This window comes from Phaseolus vulgaris, chromosome 5 (genome assembly GCF_000499845.2).
Source record: "Phaseolus vulgaris cultivar G19833 chromosome 5, P. vulgaris v2.0, whole genome shotgun sequence".
Lineage (NCBI taxonomy): Eukaryota > Viridiplantae > Streptophyta > Magnoliopsida > Fabales > Fabaceae > Phaseolus > Phaseolus vulgaris.
In genome coordinates, this window is record NC_023755.2 from 36,863,137 (window position 1) to 36,890,246 (window position 27,110).

The 27,110-nt window shown below is 30.6% G+C and overlaps 2 protein-coding genes across 6 annotated transcripts; one reads left to right on the forward strand and one right to left on the reverse strand.

Moving 5' to 3' along the window:
- The first annotated feature begins 15,581 nt into the window (after positions 1-15,581).
- LOC137835689 (uncharacterized) lies at positions 15,582-22,997 on the forward strand. 5 transcript variants are annotated; one of them, XM_068644302.1, is made up of 8 exons: positions 15,587-16,272; positions 16,571-16,766; positions 16,851-19,438; positions 19,838-19,891; positions 20,681-21,011; positions 21,643-21,735; positions 21,829-22,019; positions 22,443-22,997. In XM_068644302.1, the coding sequence occupies exons 1-5, from the start codon at positions 15,817-15,819 to the stop codon at positions 20,936-20,938; spliced, it is 3,552 nt and encodes a 1,183-aa protein (XP_068500403.1). In that variant the 5' UTR covers positions 15,587-15,816; the 3' UTR covers positions 20,939-21,011; positions 21,643-21,735; positions 21,829-22,019; positions 22,443-22,997. The 5 variants fall into 5 exon arrangements, with proteins under 5 accessions (XP_068500400.1, XP_068500401.1, XP_068500403.1 ...); XM_068644303.1 differs by having other exon boundaries at positions 21,643-21,725; XM_068644299.1 differs by having other exon boundaries at positions 15,582-16,272; positions 16,571-19,438.
- Positions 22,998-23,672: 675 nt separating this feature from the next.
- LOC137835690 (transcription factor FER-LIKE IRON DEFICIENCY-INDUCED TRANSCRIPTION FACTOR) lies at positions 23,673-25,397 on the reverse strand. The gene is made up of 4 exons (XM_068644305.1): positions 24,819-25,397; positions 24,348-24,545; positions 24,075-24,248; positions 23,673-23,970 (listed from the first exon to the last, which is right to left on the reverse strand). The coding sequence occupies exons 1-4, from the start codon at positions 25,311-25,313 to the stop codon at positions 23,866-23,868; spliced, it is 972 nt and encodes a 323-aa protein (XP_068500406.1). The 5' UTR covers positions 25,314-25,397; the 3' UTR covers positions 23,673-23,865.
- Between the last annotated feature and the right edge of the window lie 1,713 nt (positions 25,398-27,110).

Here is a 27,110-nt window from a genome sequence, read left to right on the forward strand (position 1 = left end):
AGCAGTCCAACAAGAAAAGAAAAGGACATGAGTAGCATGTGATTAAGTATAGGATTCGGGTAAGAAGCATGGAGTAAGGAGGGTATATGTAGCATACAAGTATATGACATAAGCACTGTAGGACGGTTCCTACTTTTATTAAATTCCTTACTTAGGCTTAATCTTTCTCATTAAACCTCTCTAATTATTTTACTGTCATTGCTATTTTCTGCATAAAGGGTCTATTTTATGTAAGGTACTTTCATCTAGAATTGCCTCATCTTCTGCTTCAATTCGACCCTTTTTTCTCTTTCTCAACGTGATATTTCAGCTTATGTGAAAGAAAACTTAATCTTCTGCTTAAAGGTATGTCCAGGAGTTGATGTTGCAGTTAATCTGTCATCATAATAATAATCATCATTTGCTGCAAAACCAAACGTTAATCATTTCATGCACAATGAGAGTTTTGAAAGCTGGTTAAATCACGCTTTAATTTTGTTTCTAAAGAATACTTTATTTCATGATAAAAAAATGTTAATTTATTTCTAAATATATTTTTCAATAAAAAATAAAGTATGTATTAATAATATGTAGACTTCATTTCTTTATAGAGAAAATTTTGATTTTAGTAACTAATTTATTTTTTGTTTTTCTTTATCTATAAAATTAAATTTAGGACGAAATATTAATTAACTATTTGAAATGGCAGCCAATAGTGTTTGTGGTATAATTTTCACATTGGATACTTCTAAAATAATTTTAATATCCATACAATAAATATATTCTTTATCTATTAAAAAATAAATGTTAATAAAACCAAAAATATTTTTCAAAAAATAATACTTAAAAAAACACAAGTTAATAATAATAAAAATATTTTACCAACTGCCAATTTTGTATACCATTCAATTATAATTAAATTTATTAACCATATTTAGATACTTTTAAGCTTTGGTTGAAATTTTTTAACTAGTACAAAATTATTTTTATATCAGAAATTTATACCGATTCATAATATATTTTTTGAAATATTTAAATAGACATTTTAGATCTATTTCTATAGAAATTGATTTGTTGCATAATATTTTATAGATGCATTAAGAACAGGTTTAGAAAATAGTTTTTAGTCTGGTATTTTAACAACTAAACTCTTTCCATGTTTTGTTTATTTTATCAATTATACATATCAAGAATCATTTTTTTGTACAAAGGATTTAAAAATTCAAACAAAAGATTTCATGTTTCAAATATACATGTTCATATTCTTGTTTTCACTCCATTTTACAACCACTTGTTCTCTGCCTAAAGAAATTGAAGATACCTCAATGAGATGACTTTCAAGGATACGTATAGCATTAAAGATACTTCACTGACAAGATATTCAAGAAGACATTGCAAACAGAGGACACAATATTAGAGGAAAGTATCATTCACCCAAAAATAATTTATATATTATAAGAGATGAAAATGTGATCATAAATATGAAAATGAAAAGATGGGAAAAGGCAAAAAAACATAGGTTATAGAGAGTCCATGAGAGGAAGAGGTTGAAGCATTTCATTCTTGAAGAGTGGTCCAGCACTAATGGTTTAATAAAATGTTATGTTACTGATCAAGTGGATCTCAAATCATTGATTTAATCGTCTTTACTAAGACATTTGGTCCACTAGTTGGTGAGAAACATACTACTCATTAATGTGTAATTTATTTATTCCATTCCAAAGAAAATTAACACACACCACTAATATTATAAACAATGAGTTCACTTCTACTAATCAAATTCTTCAATTCAAAAATCACTACTACAAGAAAATCATAAAAAAAAAAAACAATTTTAAAAATAAAAAATAATTAGTTGTTATAGTGACTAAATTAGAGACCATCTTATAAAGACTAAAAATTTTGGTTTTTAAATTAGTATATATTATTATTAAATAGTTTATAAATTGGTATCTAATTAGCAACCAAGTTTTTTTTCCAAATTTATAATCTATTTAACAATCATAGATACCAATTTAGAAACTATTTAACAATAATAAAAACTAATTTATAAACCAATTTTTTTTTTAATTTCTAAAATGGTCTCTAATTTAGTTACTATTACAACTAATTATTTTGGTATCTAAAATTGATTTCTATTTGATAATTTTATCGTAGTATATATAATATATACTCATCTCAATATTTTTTACTCATCTCAACATTTTTTACTTGTGTGCTTGTTAGAGTTACCATCTTCCATTTGGTGTGAGGAATTGTTTGCTGGCATAGACTAAAGTAGTTCATTATCTGGTTCATGTATCGTTGACCCACATCTTAAGATCATGCTATATGCTATGGATCTACTAATTAATTTGCAGTTGCTCAAAGATCAAGCAAAGTTGGTTGGATCAAATAAATTTAATTCGTATACATATATATTAAGCTTTGAATTCCTATAGATTAAACCACATCATTTCAAAAAATAAAGTTTGATATGTGTGCTTAATGTTTACAATTTTAAATTAATTAACTTCTATGTTGTATAATTTTCTGTCTAATAAAAGTTAATTGTTAGTATAAATATTACTTATTTATATTGATAGTAATTAATTAATGAAGTTTCAATTGTATTAAAACATTATACAATATGCTAATATGATGCTTTCTACTACTAGTGATAGATATTTATGCTAACATTTTAATTTCTATTAACAAAAAAAGCATATATACTAATGAAAAGAATCAGTATATTTAATACTTTTATTTGTTCATCAATATATAAACTTTAGGCAATAAATTCAATTGTCTTTAAATAGGTACATTCTTTGGACAGACAAAAAAAAAATTGTGGCCATTAAGTGGTTGATTTACGTGGTGGAGTTCCTTAAAAATGATTAAGAATTTCAACCCACTCTTATATCTGAAAAAAAAAACTGATTAAAGAAAGACAAGGAATCTTCCATTGTCTTCAAATCTTTTGAAAGAGATTAGTCTTGCTAAACAACTGGTATATTTCTTGCAATTATATGTTTCAAAAAAATAAAATAAATGGTCATATTTGTGACAAGAAATATCCAAAAATTCGCGTTTACCTTTGATTTTGAGTTCATACACTTGTGTAACTAGAACATCAATTAATTTATACTTGTTATGAAGAGAATGATTGAAAATGTGTGATAGATACAGAAAACCATATCCCAATTAAGTTACCATATATTAAAATCTTATCACTTCATAATTCTCTTGTGATTTTCCTTTAAGAGAAGATTTCTTATTAAGAGAATGTACAACAAAGCTAAAATGAAAGGTGATCATTAAGAGGATTTCCTATTAAAACATATGAACATTTTTAAAATATTTATTTTCTTCTTAATCCTATTCGACCCAAAAATATTCGTAACATATAAATTGATCTTAAATGTTTTCCCCGAAAGATAATAAAATTTAAATTTAAAATTTTGTATAAAAATTTAAATTTAAATTATTATTATTATGGTGGACAATCATATCCGCATAACTTGGTCATGGTTAAGGTTTGTTGGGTTTGCATACACACTGAGTTTTAGATCCTATATTTTGCCTAAGATGATTATTGATAAGTGAAATGTTTGTATGGTTACTTGTAGTTATGTTTTGTCACATGAATTATGACGTTTTGAGAAATTTAGTTAGAAGTCAATAGGTGTACTCATGACAGTTTCTCCAATCTTCATTCTTGATCTGAATTGCATAAGAAGAATTGATCTGAGTTGGTTCTTCTCCTAAGAACAAAGTTTCTTTCTTTTTCTCTCACTAACTTTCATAATGTCCTCCCACTCATTTTGTTTTAACTCTGTTCCAAAATTTATTTAATGAAATCTAGCTCAAGCGAGCCAATCTAGCTTAGGCTATAATTTCCTAAATATTGTGAATATTTTAATTATTTTTATTTGTTTTTATTTTTAATTATTGTGTTTAGAATTCTTATTGTTTTTTGTTCAGATTGGTTATTTTGTTTTTGTTGTTTTAATTCTTATTTTGAATTTATTTGTTTATATTTATTTTAAAATCTAGTTTTTTTATTTATTTTCCGATTCTTGAATTTTTTTTTTCTTTTATTTTTAGTCTCTTTTAATTGTTTTTAATTTTAAATTTAAAAAGGGAAGCAACATTGCAAAAGAACAAACACCACCTCCTAGAAGAGTACTTGGAGATTATGTCATGCACGAGGGGGCAAGGTATTTTTCTAGTAATGTAATACCTGCTATGACCAAGACCTTAGAAATAAAACTCGTTTTTCTCACTCTCATCAGTATCGAGTGGCTCAAATCACATCCAAATAAGAGTCTCACTAATGTAGAGTAAAAATTTTTGCAAATATTTTTTCCAATCTCTCGCTACATCAATTAAAATCTTTAATCAATTTGTAGTGTCAGAACAAGATTAACCTAAAAACCATGATAACCTAGATCCATTTAGAACAATGTTCTCACCCGCATTTACAAATAGGTTGATGAAGAGTTGAATTTATTTTTACAAGCATTCCCATTTGAACTAAAACTTGAAAAGCGAACTACAAAATAAGAGTACTAGATCAATAAGATAGCTTTCCAATTTGTAAAAAAATCTGACACCCGTAAAACCGAATCCAGAAGCATAAGTTATAAATATGCTATGGTTTACAATAGTTTAATTCACTCAGATAATATAGAATTGAATTGTGTTGATTACTTTATTAACTAGAAAAAGTTGATTTATCACTATTATAAGTTTTCACTTAATTACAAATACTTGATCCAACTATATGTAGATAGATATGACTTTTTATATATACAATAAAATTTAAATTTTATAACTTCTTATAAATGATTTAAACTCCTACTGGACCAATTCTAATATATTGGAGAGATGTTGGCTAATTAATATGATTAAGGTGATGAGAGACTTGATAAAATAAGCTTGTGATGTGTTTTCTATTTATAAAATTCACGGAATGAGATTTTTAAGTTCTAGTCAACTCTTCATTTTAAACACCCTGTATAGTAACTTTCATACAAGGTTAAGTGAATTAACTTAATGATATATAATTTCAAATGAGATATAAAAGTAGTATTTCCATATGGTAAACGCACGCGAACACACACATAATCGTGTAGAAAATAAATAACACATGATTTAACGTGATTCGGTCGCCAACTGCTACATCCACACGGACAATTATTAGGTTTTATTTTTGTCATGTTGTACACCGATTACAAGTACAATAATCTCTTTAAATAGAAATTATAAAAGGGACACCATGATTATATCCACTAACTAAACATGGTGTCTAGTCAGCCCAATTCAATTGGTCATGATTTCATACCCAACACCATTGTACATTAATTAATATGAAATTATTATTTGTGATTCATGCACTTATAGAAGGAAATGTATGTAGTAAATTTCATGCGCGGAAGGAGAATTAAAGAGCAAGGTTGGAGAGCCTTTGCAGAGTGATAGTGGAATGCATTTGCAGCAGCGATAGCAGCAGAAGGTTCAATGCACAGTGAAGTTTTTGTGAATAAAGAAGGGCAGATTCTTAGCGTAGCAAATTAAATGTGGCAACTTAACTTGTTTTGTGTGAGGCACGTAACGTGAGGATTGGATGGATACTGGCATAACATAACCTGGTAGTGACATTTTCCACCATTTTCCTTTTTAAAAGGCAAAAAGAAAAATATTAATTAGTGGAAGAAGAAAAAAACAAATAGAAGAAGGTACACCATTCTTCCTTATCCCTTTTCTACTCAACTTGATATCTCAATTCTGACCACGCAGCCTTTTTCTCCAAACACCATGCTCCAATATTCACACTTTCAATTATTCCTTCCAATTTCATCCTTTTATTTTTAGTTTCATGAACAAACACTCTACTTTTCTTCTCCTCCAAGAGCACAAGATTTAAGAAAAAAAAATGATGTTTCCATCTTACGTATGATTGGTGGTCTCCTCCAATTTACCTTAATGTTGAAAGGGAGTGCTGAATTGTGAAAGAGTGAGTTATCATTTTCAGAAGTAGAGAAAGAGAGTACAAAAGGAACAGCTCTTCATTATCCCATTTCTAAATAATAAAGTACAGAATAATAGTTGGGGTGAGTGGTCAACACGCTCCTGAGATGAAGTGTGGAAGTGGTGTGTGTGTATATATATATATTACAGAGAGAAAGCAGAGTAGGAATTAGCAGAGGAGAGTGAAAGTAGTGGACTTAATACTCCAACTCCACTTTAACAATTCAGACGTCACTTTGAGAGAAATGTTGTGAACCACTCATAAGAACCAAACAAGTTGGTTGTATCTAAAACACCTATATTTATTTCACATTCAACCATCCACACCCAAATTGGTGTTTAGGCCAAATCTATGGTGCTGATTTTCATATAATCTCCTAAAATTAAAGTGAAATTCTTATTTAATGTTTTGCATATTTATGAAATAAAACATAATTTTAAAGACAAAAAATAATTAATTGTATATCAATTTAAAAATTATTTAATAATAATAAAAATTAATTTAAAAATAATTTTTTTTAAAATAGTCTCTAATTTAATTAACAACTAATTTTTTTTAAATTAGTTTCTATTTTATATTTTTCTGACTAAAATATTTTTTTCTTCTAAAGTCCTGTTATAAATTCGTTCACCTCAGATTTTTATTATTCATTTTATACAGGGTGCAAATATTTTTCTGCTTCTCTCTTTTATCTTTTTTTTTTCTAGTTTTCCCGCTTCTTTTTCTTTTTCTTTTCCTTTTCCTTTTCTTTTTCTCTCTCTTATTTTTTTTTAAAGAAAGAGTATTAAGTATTCAATCTTAAGAATTTAAATGATACAGAATGATATTAGAATATATTTGTTATGTATAAATATATTCAATAAACGATTAATTCATAAAGTTTGCAAAAGCTTGCTTTGAAAAATGAACTGTTGTTTAAGAGTTTATCACAATAAAATATTTTTACTAAAGGTTGAAACATAATTTTAAGTTTTAAAGTGAATAAATATAGATATTTTTGTGTGATATGTCTCCTTTTTATCTTTTGTGCTTAAGTTTCCATAATTTGAGTTAAACCTTTTGAGCTTATATAAGTTTTTTTAAGCCTATGCGATTTTTAAAAAAAATATATATACACAAAATTCAACTTCTTTTAATTTTTTATATCTATTTTTTTTTTAACTCTTCTACACCTATCTCTTTTTTCAATTTTAGAAAACTTCTCATCTCATTCTTATAGAAATTTAGTAATTAATTTAAAAACAAAAAATAATTAATCATTATATTAACTAAATTAAGACTATTTTATAAATTAAAAAATTATTAATATCTTAAATAATTTTATTGTTATTATAAATCTATAAAATAGAATCTAAATTGATATTTAACATTATTTATGTTTTAATTACTAATTATTTTATATTCTAAATTAGTCTTTAATTATAAATTAGTGATTAATTTATAATCTAAAGTAATCATTACATAAAATCTTTAATAACTAATGTTTAATATCAATTTAAAAACCACTTCATAATTTTTTATTAATAATAAAAACTACTCTGAATACAAATATTTTTTTTATAAAGTAATATTTAACTTAGTCAATATATTAATTAATTATTTATTATTTTTAAAATAAGTTTTTATTTAATGATTTTATTGTTATATATAGTTTTATATTGATTAATAAAAAATAATCAAGTATTACCTTTTATATGTGGTTTACAAATGAAAAAAATATATGTTAAAATTAGGATACCAACTAGCTTAATAGTTATTGACTATAATTTATGAAAAATTATGCAGTTAACATCATTTAACTTTTCTCTTTTTCAAAATTTTCTAACTTCCAAGTGATTTCATCATTTAAGAATTATTTAGCAGTCGTTTTATACAAGCAAATGAATAACTTCATTTGAAAATAATTAAATTTCCATAATTATGTTTAATTTGAATACTCTGTATTAAAATCCAACTACCTTGCAATAAAGGGAATGGTTAAAATAGTGAGTTGTTAGGCTTGGTAGAAGAGGTGGAAGTGCAATTAGTTTGGCATTGCTTGTCTGAAAAGGCATGAGAAACAGCACAAACAAAACCAGTAAACCTAATACTCACTCCACTTCATCATGGTAAAGACAACCTAGTTTGTTGCAACTAAGCATGAAACACTCACATCACTTTACATCACATTATACTTATAATTAACACACTAACACTCTCTCCAATCATCCCTTTCTTTTATTCAATATTTTGGTTTATAGTACTGAATCAACCAGCTCTCACAATCCCATCATAGTTTAATACATTCTATGTAAGCACATCTCTAAAATATTTTCTAATCATCTCCCAAAACAATTATAAAACAGATCAAAAAATGTTAAATAATAATCTCTACACTAATATGAAAGGGGTATCTAAGATTTCATATCCCTTCTTAAATCACTATAAAACTAAAAGTCAAAGGTTTACGAAAATGAAAGCTTGGAGAAATAAAACTTGCTATTTATTGAGTTGTCTTTTTCTGTTTTTTAATTTATAAAACTGAACTTATCAGCAACACAACTTTGATCCATCATTTCTTCCTTTAGTGAGAACTGCATTTTTATTGGGTTCTTTTCTCACTCATAATCACTTTCAGGGTTTGATTATTAAAAGGAGTAGCAATATATTATTAGGATCGGTTCACATAAAAAAGTACTACTTCTTTTCCTATTCATGTTACTGAACCACCACCATCAAGTGTGTTAATTTTTTAATTTAATCATTAATTATGTTAAATATTCAAATGAATGTTAAATAGTATACAAATTTATCTTTTGTAAAGAATACTTAAATCTCTATTAAAATATATTAGCTAACCACCAAATAGTTGTTAGTTACTTGGTAGAACCTGGTATTTCTTTGAAAATAAATGTTCTGGTCTAATTATTGACTATACAGAATTGAGAGAAATGTACACACATGAAAAATTTGACAAATAAAAAACTGTTATCCATTGGGTTATGAACCACTCTTGCAATTAAACTATTCTTAAGATTAGCATTATTATCCTTTCTCCATCTAAAAGTGTCCGTGATACTTGTTCATGTCTGTTCACAGGCAGCAGGAAAAAAGACTGTCTCACACTGCCACTTCAGACAGTTAGGCACTGAATAATGAGTGGAAGCTGAAACCAAAGAAAATGTTTAAGTGTATATATAATTTGTGTATACATCCACTATTGAGTATTGAATGGTGGAAGTTATGAGGGTAATGAATGAAACAATTGGAAAGTGGAGACAAGGGTGTCACGGGTCAGCAAATTGAACCTTTCCTTGAAGGAAAACTACTCTGCTGATTCAGCCTTATAAATGTTATGTTTATTGCTTCAGGATAACACAACTATTTCACTCTCTTACCTTAGCTTAGCTAGCTGCTATATACTTTAATTTCATTCTCATGCCTGCCTCGTGACCAAGCTTTTTCCATCAAATTTTCACAACATCTTCTAACTGCATCAGCAAGTGTACACCAATACCATACTTAATTACAGAACATCACAAACATAACCATTTTCATTTTTGCAAATAAAGAAAGAAAGAATCTGTCATGCCATTTACCAACTGCCCTCCAACTTAATTTCCAAGGCCATGTGTACACTTTTCAATAAACAATGATAAAAGGTTATAAAACTATCATTTGTGTGCAACTGGGATAGAGTAGTTGTTTCACTAGTGATTTTAAGTTTCAATCATGAGCACGCAACTGCATTTAATACTTGAAGGAGATTTTTATGATCTATAGCACTCTCAACTTCTTGCTGTGGCTATCATAATCATAATATCAACAAGGTTGGTGCATTTGAGGTTAGGTGATTTGATTTCACTTGAATTTGTTGTTTTAAACTCTATAAAAAGTTACATTTGTGAATGCAGGATTGGTGTTACCTCTGGCTGTATTCACTAGTAGATACCTAATTGTAGGTTGCTTCTGTTGTGTTCCATGTCCAACTGCTAACCACAAGTGGTGACTCATAATTAATAATGGAGAAAGGAGATGGCTGACCCTTTCAAAGCCACATTAATTAATTATGCCATTATGCCAACAGAAGCATTCTTAAGCCACGAAATAGACAGTTCTTCAGTAGAAGTATATAGTAATAATGTAGAAAAAACACATTCCACATGTAAATTTAATTATGTATAGATAAAGTTGGTGGGGGGCTAAAAGTGGTACTTGCCTTGTGTACACATTCCATTTTTTTTCTCTTCTTTGACCTCTCACTTTCTTGAAGACATGGTAACAACATGATCAGAGAAGTATACACAAATCTATATTGGATTAGAGCCAGAGTGTGCCCATAAGATTGATTTTCTATGGACTCAACTCCGTGTTTTTTGGCAAAGGCCTGTTTGCACCTTGCAAGCCAACCCACATGACAAAAACTGAGATTAGATCAATGATTATATTATACATAATTCTACGTACCCTCCCTTTTGAAGGCTTGAATCAAACTCAAAGCCCAAAACTCCTATCTATTTAAGCCAAAAAGTCTTAAACTACAAACTGAAAAAAAGAAAAATAGGCACAAGTAACTCCTGAAAGGCAAATAAGAACATCTCATGGTGCAATCATGGAGAAATTGATTAACTCATTTTTGTTACACCATTTTGAAAGAATAGTCTCTGTATTCTCTTCCTGAAAAAGAAATAAGAATATAACAAAAGAATTTCTTCATAAACTAAAATTAATTTGTATACATTAAAAATCAAATTTTGAAGAAGTTAATAGAAAATAACTTTTGTCTCTTCAAACAAACTCATATTGTCCTGTGGAATTTAAGAGTTCGAACAATTCTTAAAAGAACTTGTAATAGGCCTCACAATTGTCTCTCAATTTCCATCAACTATTAAAATTGGTTTACTCGTGTAAGCAGTTGTTCTTATGTAAAAACTATCACATCAATTACTCTAACAAGGTACCTGCATAAGAATTAGTTTTTATGTTTAAGAATCCATAAACTACATTAACTAGAGATGCTCTAAATATGAATCTGTCTGAGACACTCCCCTAGATGCACATCCTCTCATGGTTTAAACTCATCGTTATATCATTTAACGTGGTTCGGTCGCCAACTTTAACGAACAACTATTAAGTTTTATTTTTTTATTCTGTTGCACACTAATTACAAGTAAAGTGATTTTTTTAAATAGAAATTATAAATGAGACACAATGATTAAATTCACTCACTAAAAATAATGTTTAATGAGCCTAACTCAATTGGTTATTACTTCATACTCAACACATGGGGAAATTGATAAAAGCAAGGAACAGATAAAGCACAGCTGCTGCAAAAACATTAGTTGCGTTTACAGTGGAGTCAAACCAACCACACCTGCAAACAAGAAAGTGCAAAAGCATTGATGTGAAAGGGTCTTCCAACTAGTGAACTGGGTCCAAATAGAGGTATCTGCACATTTTAGGCATAAACACCTCATTCAGCTTTCAAATGCAATAAAAAAAATTACATTGACCTCCTGTAATTTCTTGAAATTCACATGACACACCTATGTCTTTCTGGCTTTACAGTAACACTGGTAGGAGTACAAGATGTGTGTTTCTTGGGTAATTGGGACTGTCAGTGTAATATATTTTAAACAGTTAAGATAAGTATCTGCTCTCCCTCTTTTTCATTTTGTTTGGATAAATACCACTAAATCAAAGAAAATACATTAAAATAAATGTAAAATAATTTTATTTATTATTATAACAAAAATATATAATCAATTTTGCAACTCATAATATTTAAATAGGACGCTATAAGTTGACACTCATAAGTATTTTCACTGCCCATTCTACAAATCATTTTATTATTTTTATATGTAATAACCATTTATATTTTATTTAAATAGCTTAATTTAGTATATTATTATTATTATTTACGGTTGCTAAAAGAATGTCAAATAGAAAAGTGGTGTTAAAGCATCTTTTCCCATTTAAATAATAATTGTTTTGATAATATAATAAATTATACTTAATATTTTAATAATATAATAAATTATATGTGTAACATAATCTATTCTATAAAAATTATTAAATAATAATTAATTTTTATAAAATATTTAATTACTATATTAACTAAATTAGATATTATCTTATAAATTAAAAAATTATTGGTATTTAAAGTAGCTTTATTATCAGAAAAAATTTATAAAATAGTTTTTAAATTAATCTTGTAGATTAATTATCAAGATTTTAACTACTAACTACTTTAAATTAATAATTTTTTAATTTATAAAATAATATTTATCTTAATTAATATATTATTTATTTATTTTTTACTCTAAAATTAGTTATTATTTAATGAGTTTTTTTAATACTAGTTTTTCACATTTATATTTTTTTTTCAAATCTCACTAAAATAACCAAGAAAAATATTTACATTATAGGATCGAGAGGAAAATAGTATACATAAGGAAAAATTTACTATTGTGAGAGAATTTGGAATTACCAAAATGAATAAATTTAAAGAAGTCGTATTTGATTTTTATTTATGATATGCATTTTTGTTAGTTTTTAATGAATTATTATGTTTTTAAAATTAATGATTTTTATTATTATGATAAGTATGACCTTTTATATATTTTTTATTTTTGTAATTATTTATTATGTTTTTAGAACCAATAAAAATATTTAATCTATCATGTTGGATTTGTGTGTATATATGGTGCCAAAAAAATATTAGGAATAGTTAGTATCATAAAAGTGTTTAAATAAAATTCAAATGAAATTATCACCATAAGAAATAGTGAGAGTAAGCTCTTTTAGGCGTTGTTTGTTTCTTGGCGAAGAAAGGAGAATATTTATTGTGGTAAAGAAAATTACGAAAAACAAAATACTAAAAGAAAAAAAAAATAAAAAAAAACAAGACTGTTGATTGATTAAAAACTTTCTTCGCAAATTAGGAGAGAACTACAAAGTAATATATATATATATATATATATATATATATATAATATTTTTATAAAATAATATAATTAATCATATTATCTATAGTAAATTATAAATATAAATAATCATAAATATTTTTTTTAGTAATAAAAAAAATTATATAATAATTATATTAATTATAAAAATATAAAGATAAAAATAATAATGTTATTTAATTTATAAATAAATCAATCCAATTAATTTTTAAATATAAAAATAAGTTTATATTTTATCAATTAAAAAATATAGTTTTAATCACACTTATTACATCATTCACAAACTTTTCCACACTTTCTACTTTATTTACCTTAATCCAAACAACCTCACTTTCTTCACACTTTCTTTTCAAATAATCTCAAATCCACTCCATAATCCAAACAAAGCCTTAAATATGGACACACATGATGAAATATGAATGTTAAATATATTTTAGGGTGGGCATAACTTGGGTTGGCCAATAAAAGATAAAAGCTGGGAAACTATTTTTTTTTTTACGGGTTGTAGTTACTAGTGGTTGTAGTTACTAGTGTGGGCTTAACCCTCTCTAGTTTGAAACTAGTAGACAAGCTTCCTTCTAAACTAGAGAGAGCCAAGCTCTCTCTTAGTCTAACCTAGAGATGATTAAGTCCTAGCTAAACTGTAACCCAAATAAGTTATTTTTTATGTGATAGATTGTAGCTAAGTCTAACCTAGAGAGTGTTAAGCCCTAGCTGAAGAAATAAAAACAGGGGCTAAGCCCTAACTATGATAACGTGAATGGATAAAAAGATACTAGATGAATATTGCCTACAATATTATGAAAAATAGATATTAATGTGAAAGGATCTATCCAACTCAAGGAATTGAATTCCACAAAAATGTCTATTGTGCAACATTAATATATATATATATGCAATGATAAATTCAATATATTATTCGCTACATATCACTTCCTTCTCCACGGAGACAATGTAAGTTCTTACTTCCTAAAACATTTTCATAATGTATTATTATTGATTATTTTTTCAATAACATATTCCGTCACACAAGTTTAAACATCCCCCGTTATAACCTCTTTATCAAATAAAAATAACATGTTGGCCAAGTCGGCCAAGTCTTTTTTTCTAATCGATAGAATATTTTTCTCACTTCCACAATGACACCATATTCCATATATACTTTAATATCATCTATACATTATCGATGCACAATACTTCAGCAGGACGGACCAATACGGACGAACTTACCCGTATTGCCACCCCTATTTCCGATATATATATATATATATATATATATATATATAAAATAGTGACATTGTATTAGTTAAATTAAAAAAAATAAAATAGTATTGATTAATAATGAATAAATAAAAATGAAATTTTATAGAAAAATGATGTAATTCTACAACTGAAGTAAGATTGTTAGAGATTAAAAAGTAGAAAAATAACAACGGCACTGTTTATAAAATCTTTGTTGATCGATGTGCATGAGAAATGATGGAAATACTTTGTATCATAAAAAATATATATGGTGTCAAAAAAATATTAGGAGTAGTTAGTATCATAAAAGTGTTTAAATAAAATTCAAATGAAACTATCACTATAAGAAATAGGGACAATAACTTCTTTTAGGCCTCGTCTCTTTTTGGGCAAGAAAAGGAGGATATTTATTGTAACAACAAAAATTATGAAAAACTAGATATCAAAAAACAAAAAATTACAAAAAAAAAGAGAATGTTGATTGGTTAAAACCTTTCTTCGCAAATTAGAAGAGAATTGCAAAGAAAATGCTATATATATATATATAATTAATTATTTAGGTTTCTTTTATTGTAAATTTAAATTATTTTTATTTTTATTTAAAACAGGATTATAATTCAAACATATAAAGTATAATTAAAATTATAAAAAAATATTTTTATAAAATAATATAATTAATCATATTTTTATAGTAAATTATAAATAATAATATATTTTTTAATAATAAAAAAATAAATTTATATAATAATTATAAAAATATAAAAATAAAAATAATAATGTTATTTAATTTATAAATAAATCAATCCAATTAATTGAATTCCAAAAAATATCTGAACAACATTATAATATATATAATAATAAATTCAATACATTCTACATATCACCTCCTTCTCCACGGCGATATAAATTCTTACTTTCTAAAACATTTTCATAATATATTATTATTTATTTTTTTCAACAACATGTCACACAAATTTAAACATTCTTGATTACAATCTCTTTATCAAATAATAATATGTTAGGACCAAGTCTTTTTTCTAATGAATAGAATATTTTTCACACTTCCACAATAACGTCATATTTCGTACATACTTTAATATCATATATACATTACCAATACATAATATTTAAGCAGAAATTAATGACGCAATGTCACCCCTATTTCATATATATATATATATAAAATAGTGGCATTGTTATTAGTTATATTCAAAAAATAAAATAGTATTGATTAATAATGAATAAATAAAAATGAAATTTTATAGAAAAATGATGTAATTCTACAATTGAAGTAAGATTGTTAGAGATTAAAAAGTAGAAAAATAATAACGGCACTGTTTAAAAAATCTTTGTTGATCGATGTGCATGAGATATGATGTAAATACTTTGTTGAGTTTTGAGTTGAGTTGAAGCCATTAGACCAAACTCCAACTGCAGAACTCCAGAGTCCACGTTTCAAGTATCTATCTTCTATCTATATATACGCAAGTGCAACCTGCCAAACACAACTCCCAAAAACCAAAACACAATTTAAACAAAAAAAAATAAAAAGGAAAAAAAAAGAGGGAAGAAGAATGGGATGAAGCTGGAAATCGAAATCTTGAAGAGCAAAGAAAGGAAGGCATTGACATTTCAAAGATGGAGCAACGAAACCCTTCTCCGTCGCCGTCACCCGTTCGAGTCCTCATTCGCCCTCCGTCTTCTCCCTCGCCGTCCTCCTCCGATCATACCTCGCCGGCGCAGCCGCAGCCGCCGCTCCCTCGTGCCTCCGATGGCGTGGTTGTTGTCGGCTTCATCGCGCGACGGCACGACGATTCAGCGCAGCTCCTCGACCGCGTCATCGACTCCAACGTCTTTGCCTCCGGCAATCTCGACGCCCCGCTCCTCGTCGAGGATGAGGAGGCGAGGGAGTGGTTCGAGCGGAGGAGAATCAGCTACTTTCACGACCACGAGAGGGGGATTTTGTTCCTTCAGTTCTCTTCCACTCGCTGTCCCGCTATTCACACGGCTACGGACGTTGCGCCACCGGGATTTGATTCCGCCTTGGAGGAGCACGAGTTCGGCGACCTCCAGGGAATGCTTTTCATGTTCTCTGTAAGTCATTTTCTTCACTGTTCTAAATACCTTACATTATTATGTATACTATTACAATGTCCATAACCTAATCATATAGGCTAAATTACAGTTAGAGAAGTTTTGTATTCATGTAATGAAAGTTTGTGGGATTAGAGTTGGATTTATATTGTGAGAGAGACAAGTACTCTAGCGTTCAGTGAATTAATAAGTTGAATTTATTAGTTAGCTTTTGTGAAATTACAGAGTGCGTAGTCTGTATTATTTTGATTTTAAATTGTGCATAGTTGATGGTGTAATTGACGTCATAGAAATGCAGGTTTGTCATGTTATTATATATATTCAGGAGGGGTCACACTTTGGTTCTAGGATTTTAAGGAATTTTCGTGTGCTGCAATCAGCTAAGCATGCAATGGCTCCCTTTGTTAGATCCCAAACTATGCCGCCATTGCCAGCTAGATTGCATCCTTCATCGTCTTCTAGACCTGCTTCGGCAGCAAACAATTCTTCTCCAGGTAGAGGTGGTGGTAACTTGAGTCGCAATGTGTCGGCCATATCTCTCATGTCAGGTTTAGGTTCTTATGCTTCTTTGTTTCCAGGACAGTGCATACCTGTCACTCTGTTTGTATTCATCGATGATTTCTCCAGTTTATCTAGTTCCAGTGCAAATGGGGATGAATCTTCAGATAGTACTTCACTTAGTCACTCTTCTAGTTTGAGTGGAACAGCTAAGGGAAACTTGTCTGCTAAAGGTTCTGGTTCGGTAGTTGTGCTGGCACGCCCCGCAAGTCGATCTGAAGGTGGATTTAGGAAGAAACTACAGTCATCTCTTGAAGCACAAATTCGCTTTCTGGTTAAGAAATGTCGGACGTTATCAGGTCCTGAAATAACTCATCCTGGCGTGAGAACTGGGGGTTCTTCAACTTCTGCACCTTTGTTTTCACTTGATGCATCTAGGACAGTTGTCTTGTTAGATCGGTTTTCAAATCAAAGAGGCGAGTCTCTTGAGTTTGCCAGTGGCCTTGTTGATGATGTGTTAAATGGGAAAGCAACTTCAGATTCCCTTCTGCTCGAAAGCCATGGTCAAAGTGCAAGCAAAGAAGATTTAATATCAGTTAAGGAGTTCATTTACAGGCAATCTGATATTTTGAGAGGGAGAGGGGGACTAATTAATACCAACAGTGGCTCAGCTGCTGGTGTTGGCATGGTTGCTGTTGCAGCAGCTGCAGCCGCTGCCTCAGCTGCATCTGGGAAAACATTTACTACTCCAGACCTTCCAAATCTTGAAGTTTGGTTATCTTCTAGTCGTCATATCTTGAGTGGAGTTCTCTGTGCAAAAGGTGGTTCCCTGGATGAATTTGATATTATCAAAAGAAAACCTCATCCTAGGAATGCTGTTTCATCCTCAGTGGAAGGATCTTTGAAGAGTACAAATCCTTTAGATGTTGCAGTATCTTGGTTACAAAGTGGTAGAGGGTTGAACACTAAATTCTCGACTGTGTGGTGCCAAAGAGCCATTCCAACTGCAAAGGAAGTTTATTTGAAAGACTTGCCTGCTTGTTATCCTACTTCACAGCATGTGGTCCATTTAGATAAGGCTTTGAATGCATTTCGCTCCATGGTGAAAGGACCTTCAGTGGAACTATTTGCAAAAAAATTGGAAGATGAATGCACTTCCATGTGGAAATCAGGAAGGCAACTATGTGATGCTGTTAGTTTGACAGGAAAACCATGCATGCACCAAAGATATGATGTTGAAACCAGTAATTCAGATTTAGGAGCCTCTCCCAAGCCACATTCAAGTGGCTACTTTTTCCTTCATGCTTGTGCTTGTGGGCGTTCCCGGCAGTTACGTCCTGATCCTTTTGATTTTGAATCAGCTGATGACAGTTGCTTCTCTGACTGTGATAAGCTACTTCCTGCAGTCAAATTACCAGAAACAGTTGCAGGACCTTTTAAATCTTCTGCTTGGAGTTTGCTTCGTATTGGGGGTGCTAGGTACTATGAATCTTCTAGAGGCTTACTTCAAAGTGGATTTTCTGCCACTGAAAAATTTCTTTTGAAATGTACAATATACCTAGAGAAAAAGAAAATACGAAATGGTTCTACAGAGAGTATAGTGATGCAAGGTTCTGTAATTAGGGCACCCAAGGTTGAATCTATTGCAGATGCAAAGAAAACTTTGGCTATACAAGGCCACCCTCATGTGCAGAACGGAGTGGAAGACGTAGGAACATCTTTAGATGTCATGAAGGCTGATGATAAAAAGATAAGTTTTGGTAGAGGTTTCCCTATTTTCAAAATGAGAAAACCTTTTTCTGAGGTTGTTGCTGGATCAACGTCTAGTGATTCAGGATTCCCTCCTCTTCAACAAAGGAAATTGCCAACATCAGGTTCAGAAAAGGGGATGAAACAAAGCAGGTCTAGTAGTCGGACTGTTGAACAGGTTAATGCAGCCATTGATCATCAACTATCTCAAAAATCTCAAAATGTTTCATCTACTCAGGGAAATCTTGATGGTAATGGAAAAAATATGTGCAGGGACGGTGATCCCTTTTTGCGAATTGGTAGCAATGTAGTACCTGTATACTTGAATGATGGTGAAAGGAACAAATCACATTCTTTGAAGCATGTTATAGTATATGTTGGATTTGAGCATGAATGCCCCCGTGGCCACCGTTTTCTGTTGAATGCCGAACATCTTACCGAACTTGGATCTTCATACTCATCATCCGAAGAATCTCATGTATCTTCTATGGAGCCTTCTGACAGAAATCAGGCATGTCATACTAAAGTAAGCAAGAATGCTTCCTGGAACAAAGTTCATCGAAGCTCAAAAGAAATTCTTTCTGCAGCCACAAATAAAGAAAGAGATGTGAACAAATCTAATGAAATGATTTCTAATGGTGATTCGAATTCAAATGGGCTAATACATACTAACATTCCGCTAAAGCAATATAATGTGACTTCAACAAATGCATTCGCAAAACCCCTGAATCTTATGAAGGATTTTGGAGGAGATCTTCAAGATATTAGCATGGATGGTGATGATCTTGCATTCTCCATGTTGAATCAAAACTTGCCTATCTACATGATCTGTCCTCACTGCAAGCTTTCAAAGAATAATAAGGATACACCAAAGGTTAAGTTTGCAAGTGGGATCTCACAGCTTAAAAGAATTTTTCTGGTAGGAGTTTACTGCTTGTATAAGCATTAATTTATGTTTCAATTAGTATGATTGATTTTTCTGTTAATAATAAAATGCATATTTATGTTTAAACATGTTCTAATTTTGGAGTGTGTTTGTCATTTTATTCTTCTGATTTCTTTTCTTATAAGCCTACAGGGGTTGCACAAATTTCCTTTTGGTTTTTTGTCTTCTACACTTTGTCTATGAACTTCACTCTTCACATATTTGCATTATGTTAGAAATTGGATATAATTTTCTTGGGTAATCAACTCATGCATATAAATTTAGCTGGTTTATATTTGTATGCCACCTAATATTGATGTTGACTGTTGAGTTTAATTCTTTATTTTAAAATTATTATCAGATTAGCAAACTAATCTATAGATATTACTTTAGGTGACACCCGCATTTCCAGTGATACTAGCAACGTGCCCTGTCGTACAATTTGAGGTATGCCTTTATTCTTTCATTGTGCAGTTCTTGAAACTTTTTGAAAGTAAATTAACTATAATTTGCATATTTAAAAAGCCAACTAACTCTCTATGCATAGAGTTAAGCTTCTCAAGAAATGGATGCTTTATGATGCAAGGGAACAACCTTCTGTTGTGTACTATAGGCCAAGCTTGTTGATGTGTTTAGCATTTTGTCTATCACCATTTGTTTCATCTTTGTAATTGATGGTATTACTTTTACCAAAATGTTGTACAACTACAATCAACAGAGAACTTGAAAGCCTTTAATGTTACCTGTGATTTTTTAGCTGCCATCCCTGAAATGGTTTAACTATTGGAGTTTAGGGCTGTGATGTGCCGATGCTTGACTAATAGCTGTTTGGTTAAGACAAAAATCAACTTTTCAGGAAGGGGTAGTTGCTTTGTGCAGTACTCAAGATCCTTTTGTATAAGTTTTGGCTTTTTTTAAAACCAATTTTGCAGTGAGTAAAATTGATTTTGAGAGAAGTTGAGTAGAATTCATTCTAGGTATGAGATCCAGAAAACACATATTTAAGAAACGAGAATGGTTTTTCTTCTAAACAAAAGTAGTTCTTCTAAACTCACTTTTATATATCATCCCCTAATGTAATATTTTTAATCTTGAATCTTTCAAAATCAATATATCAATATCTAAAACAAAACCAACCCTAAATCCAAATTTTGCATCCTTATTGTTTTTTGTACTTTTTAAGTTATATAAATCTGCTGATCTGCTCAATTGTGTCTTGCTTTTTTGACCTTGTAGACATCATGCTTGCCTCCCTCAGTTCCAGATCGTGAGCAAAAATTGCAGTTTAGCCTTGGATGTGAAGTGATCTTGCCACCAGAGAGCTTCCTGACACTTAAGTTACCATTTGTATATGGTGTCCAGCTTGAAGATGGAAACAAACATCCTCTTAACCCGTTCGAACAAAAGCCTGAAATGACTGCCTGGATTGCCAAGGGCACAGTACTGCAGATCTTGTCCAAATGGAACAATGATGAGGAATATCAAGCCCAGTAAAAGCTTTCTAAAATTTTGAGTGGCCTTCTTGGAGTGAAAAGGAATGAATGTCAATAGCTTCTCCAAAACTCAGGTGCAGTTTGTGCCCCTTGCTTTTTCCTTTTAGCTAACATCATGTTTTGGAAATTTAATGGGCAAAAATATGCACCTTGCTATAATTATTCAGTATAGAAACTGGATCCTTTATGTTAAAGGAAACAAATTATATTGTGTGCCCTTTCAAAGATGCCCTTGGTGGTCCTTCTAATGGAGAATGTTGCTTCAAGGTAAAAGCTGTATATGAGATCATAGGAAACAATTGACAAGAGTATACTGTGGCAGGGTCCCATCCAGTTAAAAACTTGTGCTAGAATGTCTTGATGTGAAGTGATACATGCATGTCTATCTACCTTGAAGAACTAGCAGAAACCTTCTAAAAAATGTTCCTTTTTTGCTTCGTATGTTCTTGACAGAATATTTGCAAGCTGTGATTAAACTTTAGTCAGTACCCTTAAAACCGATGTGTAAAGTTTTCTACACTCCTTGTTAGCTAAATTATAGGATACTTTTTTGCTTATGAAGATTATGTACGAATTTTGAAGGTCTAGAACTAATCTTAAATGTGTCGGACAATAAATTAGGCTATTAATGCTGATCACAGTTCAATATTGTCTTGCATAAAATAATTGAGTTTGTGACTTTGCTGGGATTGGAGATGTGTGCAGGATAAGTAACTCTGTGGATGATGGATATGGTCTGCAATTCAATTACTGATATGTAATGGAATCTAATGGAGTTCATTACTCAGGCATGAACTGGTAACATAGATGTTTTCTTTTGTAAATTGTCTGTACTTAAAAATCACCACCCTTTTAATTAGGTGCAATTGTCGACCTCTTGGTTATTTGCAGCTGTGGTACGCTTTCTAGCTTCTTCACAAGTTCTTGTATCTCATGTGGGTATCTGCAAATTCATGATTCAATTATTGCTGTCTGAATTAATTTGGATGATATCGCCCTTTACAAATGAAAGTATTCCATGATTAGAAGGAGTCTGAGATAAGTGCATCAATAACCAGAGAATCATAATGGTCCCAGTAATGGTATGTGACTATGTTTTCTGGACGCGGTTCCTTATTGTTTCATATTTATCTTTTCAATTGTCCTCTCTTACGAAAGACTTCATTTGTTATGATACTTTTTTTCTCTTTAGCCTTCTTGACTTGACAGTAAATTTGTTGTGGGGGTTTGCTTGATAATTTGATTAGTTGATACGTACGTTCTATCAATATTGTGCAGCTTATTATATAGAACTATAAAATAATATAAATAAGCAAACAAAAGGTGCAGTTTGTTAGATCATGCAAGGTAGGGGTAAGAGTTGATTGATCGCTTAAATTTGCACGTATCACAGCTAATTGGATAAGCAACTCTTGAATTTAGATTGAATACACTATAAATTAGATTGAATACATTATCTCTTTCACATAATTCTTGGACATCCTTATGATTTATCCTTTTGGCAGGTGATGCCCGTCAAAGTTGTAGTTGAAGAAAAGATAGGATGGATGGAAAGCGTATACGTAGAAGATCATATAACGAGGACACTGAATGATATCTTTGATGTAGTGATCTTGTTCTTCGACGTGAAGCACAATATATGAGCAATGATATTGACCGTGTGCATTCCAATATTATGCCAAAAGCACCAAAGTATAAAAGGAGCAAGCGTTAGGCCAGCAAGGAAGAACCGTGCGCATTGGTGTATCTTGATTTCTTGATATCCTAAGCTTGCTGATTATGAAGTGGTAAAAAATGGTTGAACTGAAGCCTGTGGATGGGGCCTCTGAGAAAGGCTAAAATCGAGTGTTCTTGAAACTGTTGGCTTACGCATTACCTCAGCTGGGGAACAAACAAACTGTAAACTTTCATTTTAGTCCGTAAGGTTATATGCTTTGCTCGTTTTATTTTATTTCTTGATTTTATAACTCTTCTTTAGTCATTTATTTTGTAAAAGTGAACCATTCCATTTTCTTTCTCTTCCTTTTGTATTAAAATAGTTTAAAGAGAATTAGTCCCAACTTTCAAAATCGGATAAAGAAAAGTTTGTAGAGTAGAAAAAATCAGTGATCGCTGTTCAATTCTAGGGATTAGAATTAGAAAATAATTCATAATTTCTTGTGTGAATTTTATACCCGAATTCTTCCGGGGTGTTTAAAATTACTTCTCCTTTCCTTATAAAATGGAATGAAGATCAATGTAAATCCAAGTTTTGTGCACCCTCTCACCCATCCGAAAATGTGATTAATCATATGCATGGACATGATTTTATTTAGCAAAATGTTTAAAGTTAATGTAATAATATATTACTAGACGAGTCAATATACATTGTTAGGAGAGTCACGAGATCATTGAAATATTTTATGGTAGTTGTCTTTGTTTTATAAGTTGATAATAATATGTAAATAGAATTAGTTTCACTAGTTAAATAAACGTGATTGTATAAAATTAGTGATTAATTGTATCATTAAATTATTGAGATATATAATTGACTTATATAGCTAAGGATTAATGATGTTAAGAACTCATTAATTATATTAAACGTCTGGTGGACATTTTCGAATGTCTGAATATTCACTACTCTTTTCTCCCAGTTTTGCTGGTTTACAGTTACTCCAGTCTCTGTCGAAGGAATTTTTTTAGAAGCATGAAATAATTTTAGAGTTAACTTATTATGAACGTGTGTCTTTGTAGGGTTTTTGTTTTGCTAGTCTTTGTAGTGTTTTTATTTGTTCTGAAAATTGGAGAATTACACATAACGAAATGTGATATCATACTATTACTGATGGTGTTTGAGGCTCATACCAGCTCCAGATTTTGACTCCCATATTGTGTTTCATGGTTCATCATAATCTCTTAAATGCAAAACGTCATACTTAGTGCATTGATTCAACCAGAAAACGATGCCACGAATTCAAAGCCTTGGTTCAGAAGAGCGCCAGTCACCCATAGCTTCAAATTTTGCAGGTTAATTTCTGGTTCTGATCCTTTTATCTGTTTTCATCACATCAATGACTTAATCCGTGAGCAAAAGTAATAACTCAATATTTCAAAGAAATAGAATTATTGAATTGGAAAGGAGAGAGAGAACTGCTTACATTCAATGTAAATGTAAGTTGAAAACTATTACAAACTGTAACCAAGTTTGAATTCTGAACATTAAAGCCTGCAAGAGACTCAAGAGCCCTGAATAACGATGCAGCCACTCCTTCTCCTTTATTGCAAACTATTTTTGCATAATACCCTCTTTCCTCCACTTGCAACATCTCCACCTACAAACAAGCATTCAAAAATGTTACACCAATTAATGTACATAGAAAGACTAACTGAAAAGTTATGGAGTTATCAGGAATTTCTTTAATCAAACCAACCTGCATGATCTTCTTGCAGATTGGATGAGTATTACGGGCCGCTTGCACATTTTTGGGATTGTTAATTGATCCTTGATAGTTTTCAGACACTAATAAGGATGCTTCAAGTCCTGCAACTTCAGCCTTCAGCTTCCTAGCTTGAGCTTGAAGATCATGCACGTATGCTACTGCGTCTCCAATTATGGAGGCCTTGTCCATCTGTGTACATAACTATATCAATTACATTTCACTCTCAAATATAAAAACATGTTAGTTTTAGGCTCACTTTGGATAAATTTCAACGTAAACACTTACAGGAAAACAATAGTTTAAGTGAGAAACTTAATTCATTTTACCTTCATGTGTTTATAAAGAAATTCTTCTATACAAAACTTAATTAAACATATGTTCTTAGTTTCAAGCAACCTTCTTACATTACACTAATATAATAACAGTTTCACTAGCTTAATTAATCGAAAAGGGGACACGTACCTTTGTTATGTTGGGAACCAAAGAACGCAATGCGTAGAGCTTCTCCTTCATTCGGCCTCTCCTTCTCCTCTCAGAAATGAGAGTCTTGGACCTATCATTTTTTAGTTTGGGTTTGCAATCATCATTCTTGGTCGTTGTTGTCGTGGTTGTTTCAGAAGAATTCTCTCCATCATGTTCTTCTTCTTCTTCTTCTTCTTCTCTTTCTCCTTCTCCCTTCATATTCCCATCAAAGCATGAAAAGGAGCTAAATGTGGAGCTTTGATCATAGACATTCACAGCATTGTTATTGTTCTGATCAAAAGGGTATGCAGGGCATGGTAAGAGCTGATTGTTAACAAAACTATCAGTGATGAGGTCAGAACCGAAGTCACAGTTGGCATCTTCATTCTCCCCTCGGATCAAATTAATGAACTGATCAAAATTTGGATTGTCAACGAAGTCGTACAGCTCAAAATCATTGATGTAAGCCAGTGTGTCTTGGTGAATTGCATCCATAGCGTTCAGTTAGAACTGGGGTAGCTAGAGGTCTGATCCTAATATATAGAAGGTTGACATGATTATTAATATATAGTTTTGGTGTGAATGGAATAAGAAGAGTTTCCTTTCATGTCACCAAGGTCTATTATTTTATTTGCACCATTGTTAATTAACTCAAGTGGAGATGCCTTTGATTTCTTTTCTGGTTACTACAGGCTGATCATGGCCGTTATTTATTTGGTTAGCATCTGTGGAAGGACCAAAAGATGTACACAAGATAGTTTTTTGTTGTTACTTGCATGTATTTTCTTTCAGAAACTATTTTACTCATATTTGATACAACATATATCTTGTAGTGAATATATGAACTCTAGTTGTTTACATTGTAAAATGCTACTCTTTTCATCAAATCCAACCCGGAAGCTTCTTTGGCTGTTTATATATAATATAAATTCAACTCCGAGACAAATGAATTGCCATTTTAATTCTATTTTTATTTTATGTTAAGCATATATAAATCGAAATCAATCTAGTTGCAGCCTGATCTCAAGTTTTCAACTGTTGCATGATGAATATAAGTTATTGCAATTGGCAGTAGCAAGAATAATGCAGAACCAGCTTTAAGAAAACTGTGGATGTTGAAGTAAAAGTTCTAGACTATGTTAAGTAACCTTTTTCCAGAAGCAATTTTAAAAAACGCTGGTCCTTTTCATATCATATGCTGGCTAGCATATAACTAATTTTATGCTGCTTTAGAAGAGGTTGAATATGAGCATTTCTGGACTATTATATTGATTGAAGTTGAAGCCAGTATTATTGTCAAGCTCATTATCAGAAAAGGGTCACTTTCTATGATGAGTTCAGGATAAATAAATGCAGATGCGCTACTGTTATAATGTGAACAGAATCAAGTGGGAACATAATGACGTACCTCACATATTTTAAATTTCATAAAGCAAATGGAAGGTGCTGGGGATGGAAGTTAGTGGTTTCACAATCACAATAGCCGTCAAATTTTGCACCACATTAATTCACCCTATTTCATAAAAATTATAAAAATATTTGATAAAAAAAGAATCAACAATTTCTTCTATAATGTGTGCATGAGTAAAAAAGACCTATATAGTAGCTCACGTTCCTTATGTTTTTCACCATATGCAATTTCGTTTAATATGTTACAAAATAGTTTTTTTTTTAATTACGAAAATGAGTAAGTCGTGTTATACTGGTACAAGTTTTTTCTAAAGAAATTGTCTCAGAGAAAGAGCAACATGACGTACAAGTACATTAAAGTCATGCCATGGTTGAACAACTTTGGTTCAAAGTAATTTCCATCAAAATCATAAATGACTGACACGACTTTACTTAGTTAATAGATTAGGGTTAAGTGAAATTGTGCATGAGTGATACGATTTCAGTGTATATCGTGTATGACTCTAACAACTTCAATTGTTTTATTTTACACTAAAGTCCTGTAAAGGTAGCATAACTTCAATATCCTAATTACTTTACTTGTGGAAAAATTGGTGATGTTGGAATTCAAAAAGAAAAAGGTGACAATAATAATCGATTAAAAACTTAGGGTTTAGGTTTTAACGAGTAGGGTTTAGGATTAAGGGGTTATGATTTAAGGTGTATAAGTGTAGGGTTTAAAGTGGAAGGATTATTATTAGTGTTTAAGGTCAATGGTTTATACAATACTGCAGAATAGTATTTTAACGACGATTAAAAAGGTCATATAAAGACGGTTCGAGGATCGTCGTTACTTTGGGTGTCGTTATAAAATCACATTAACAACACGTGTAGAAAACTGTC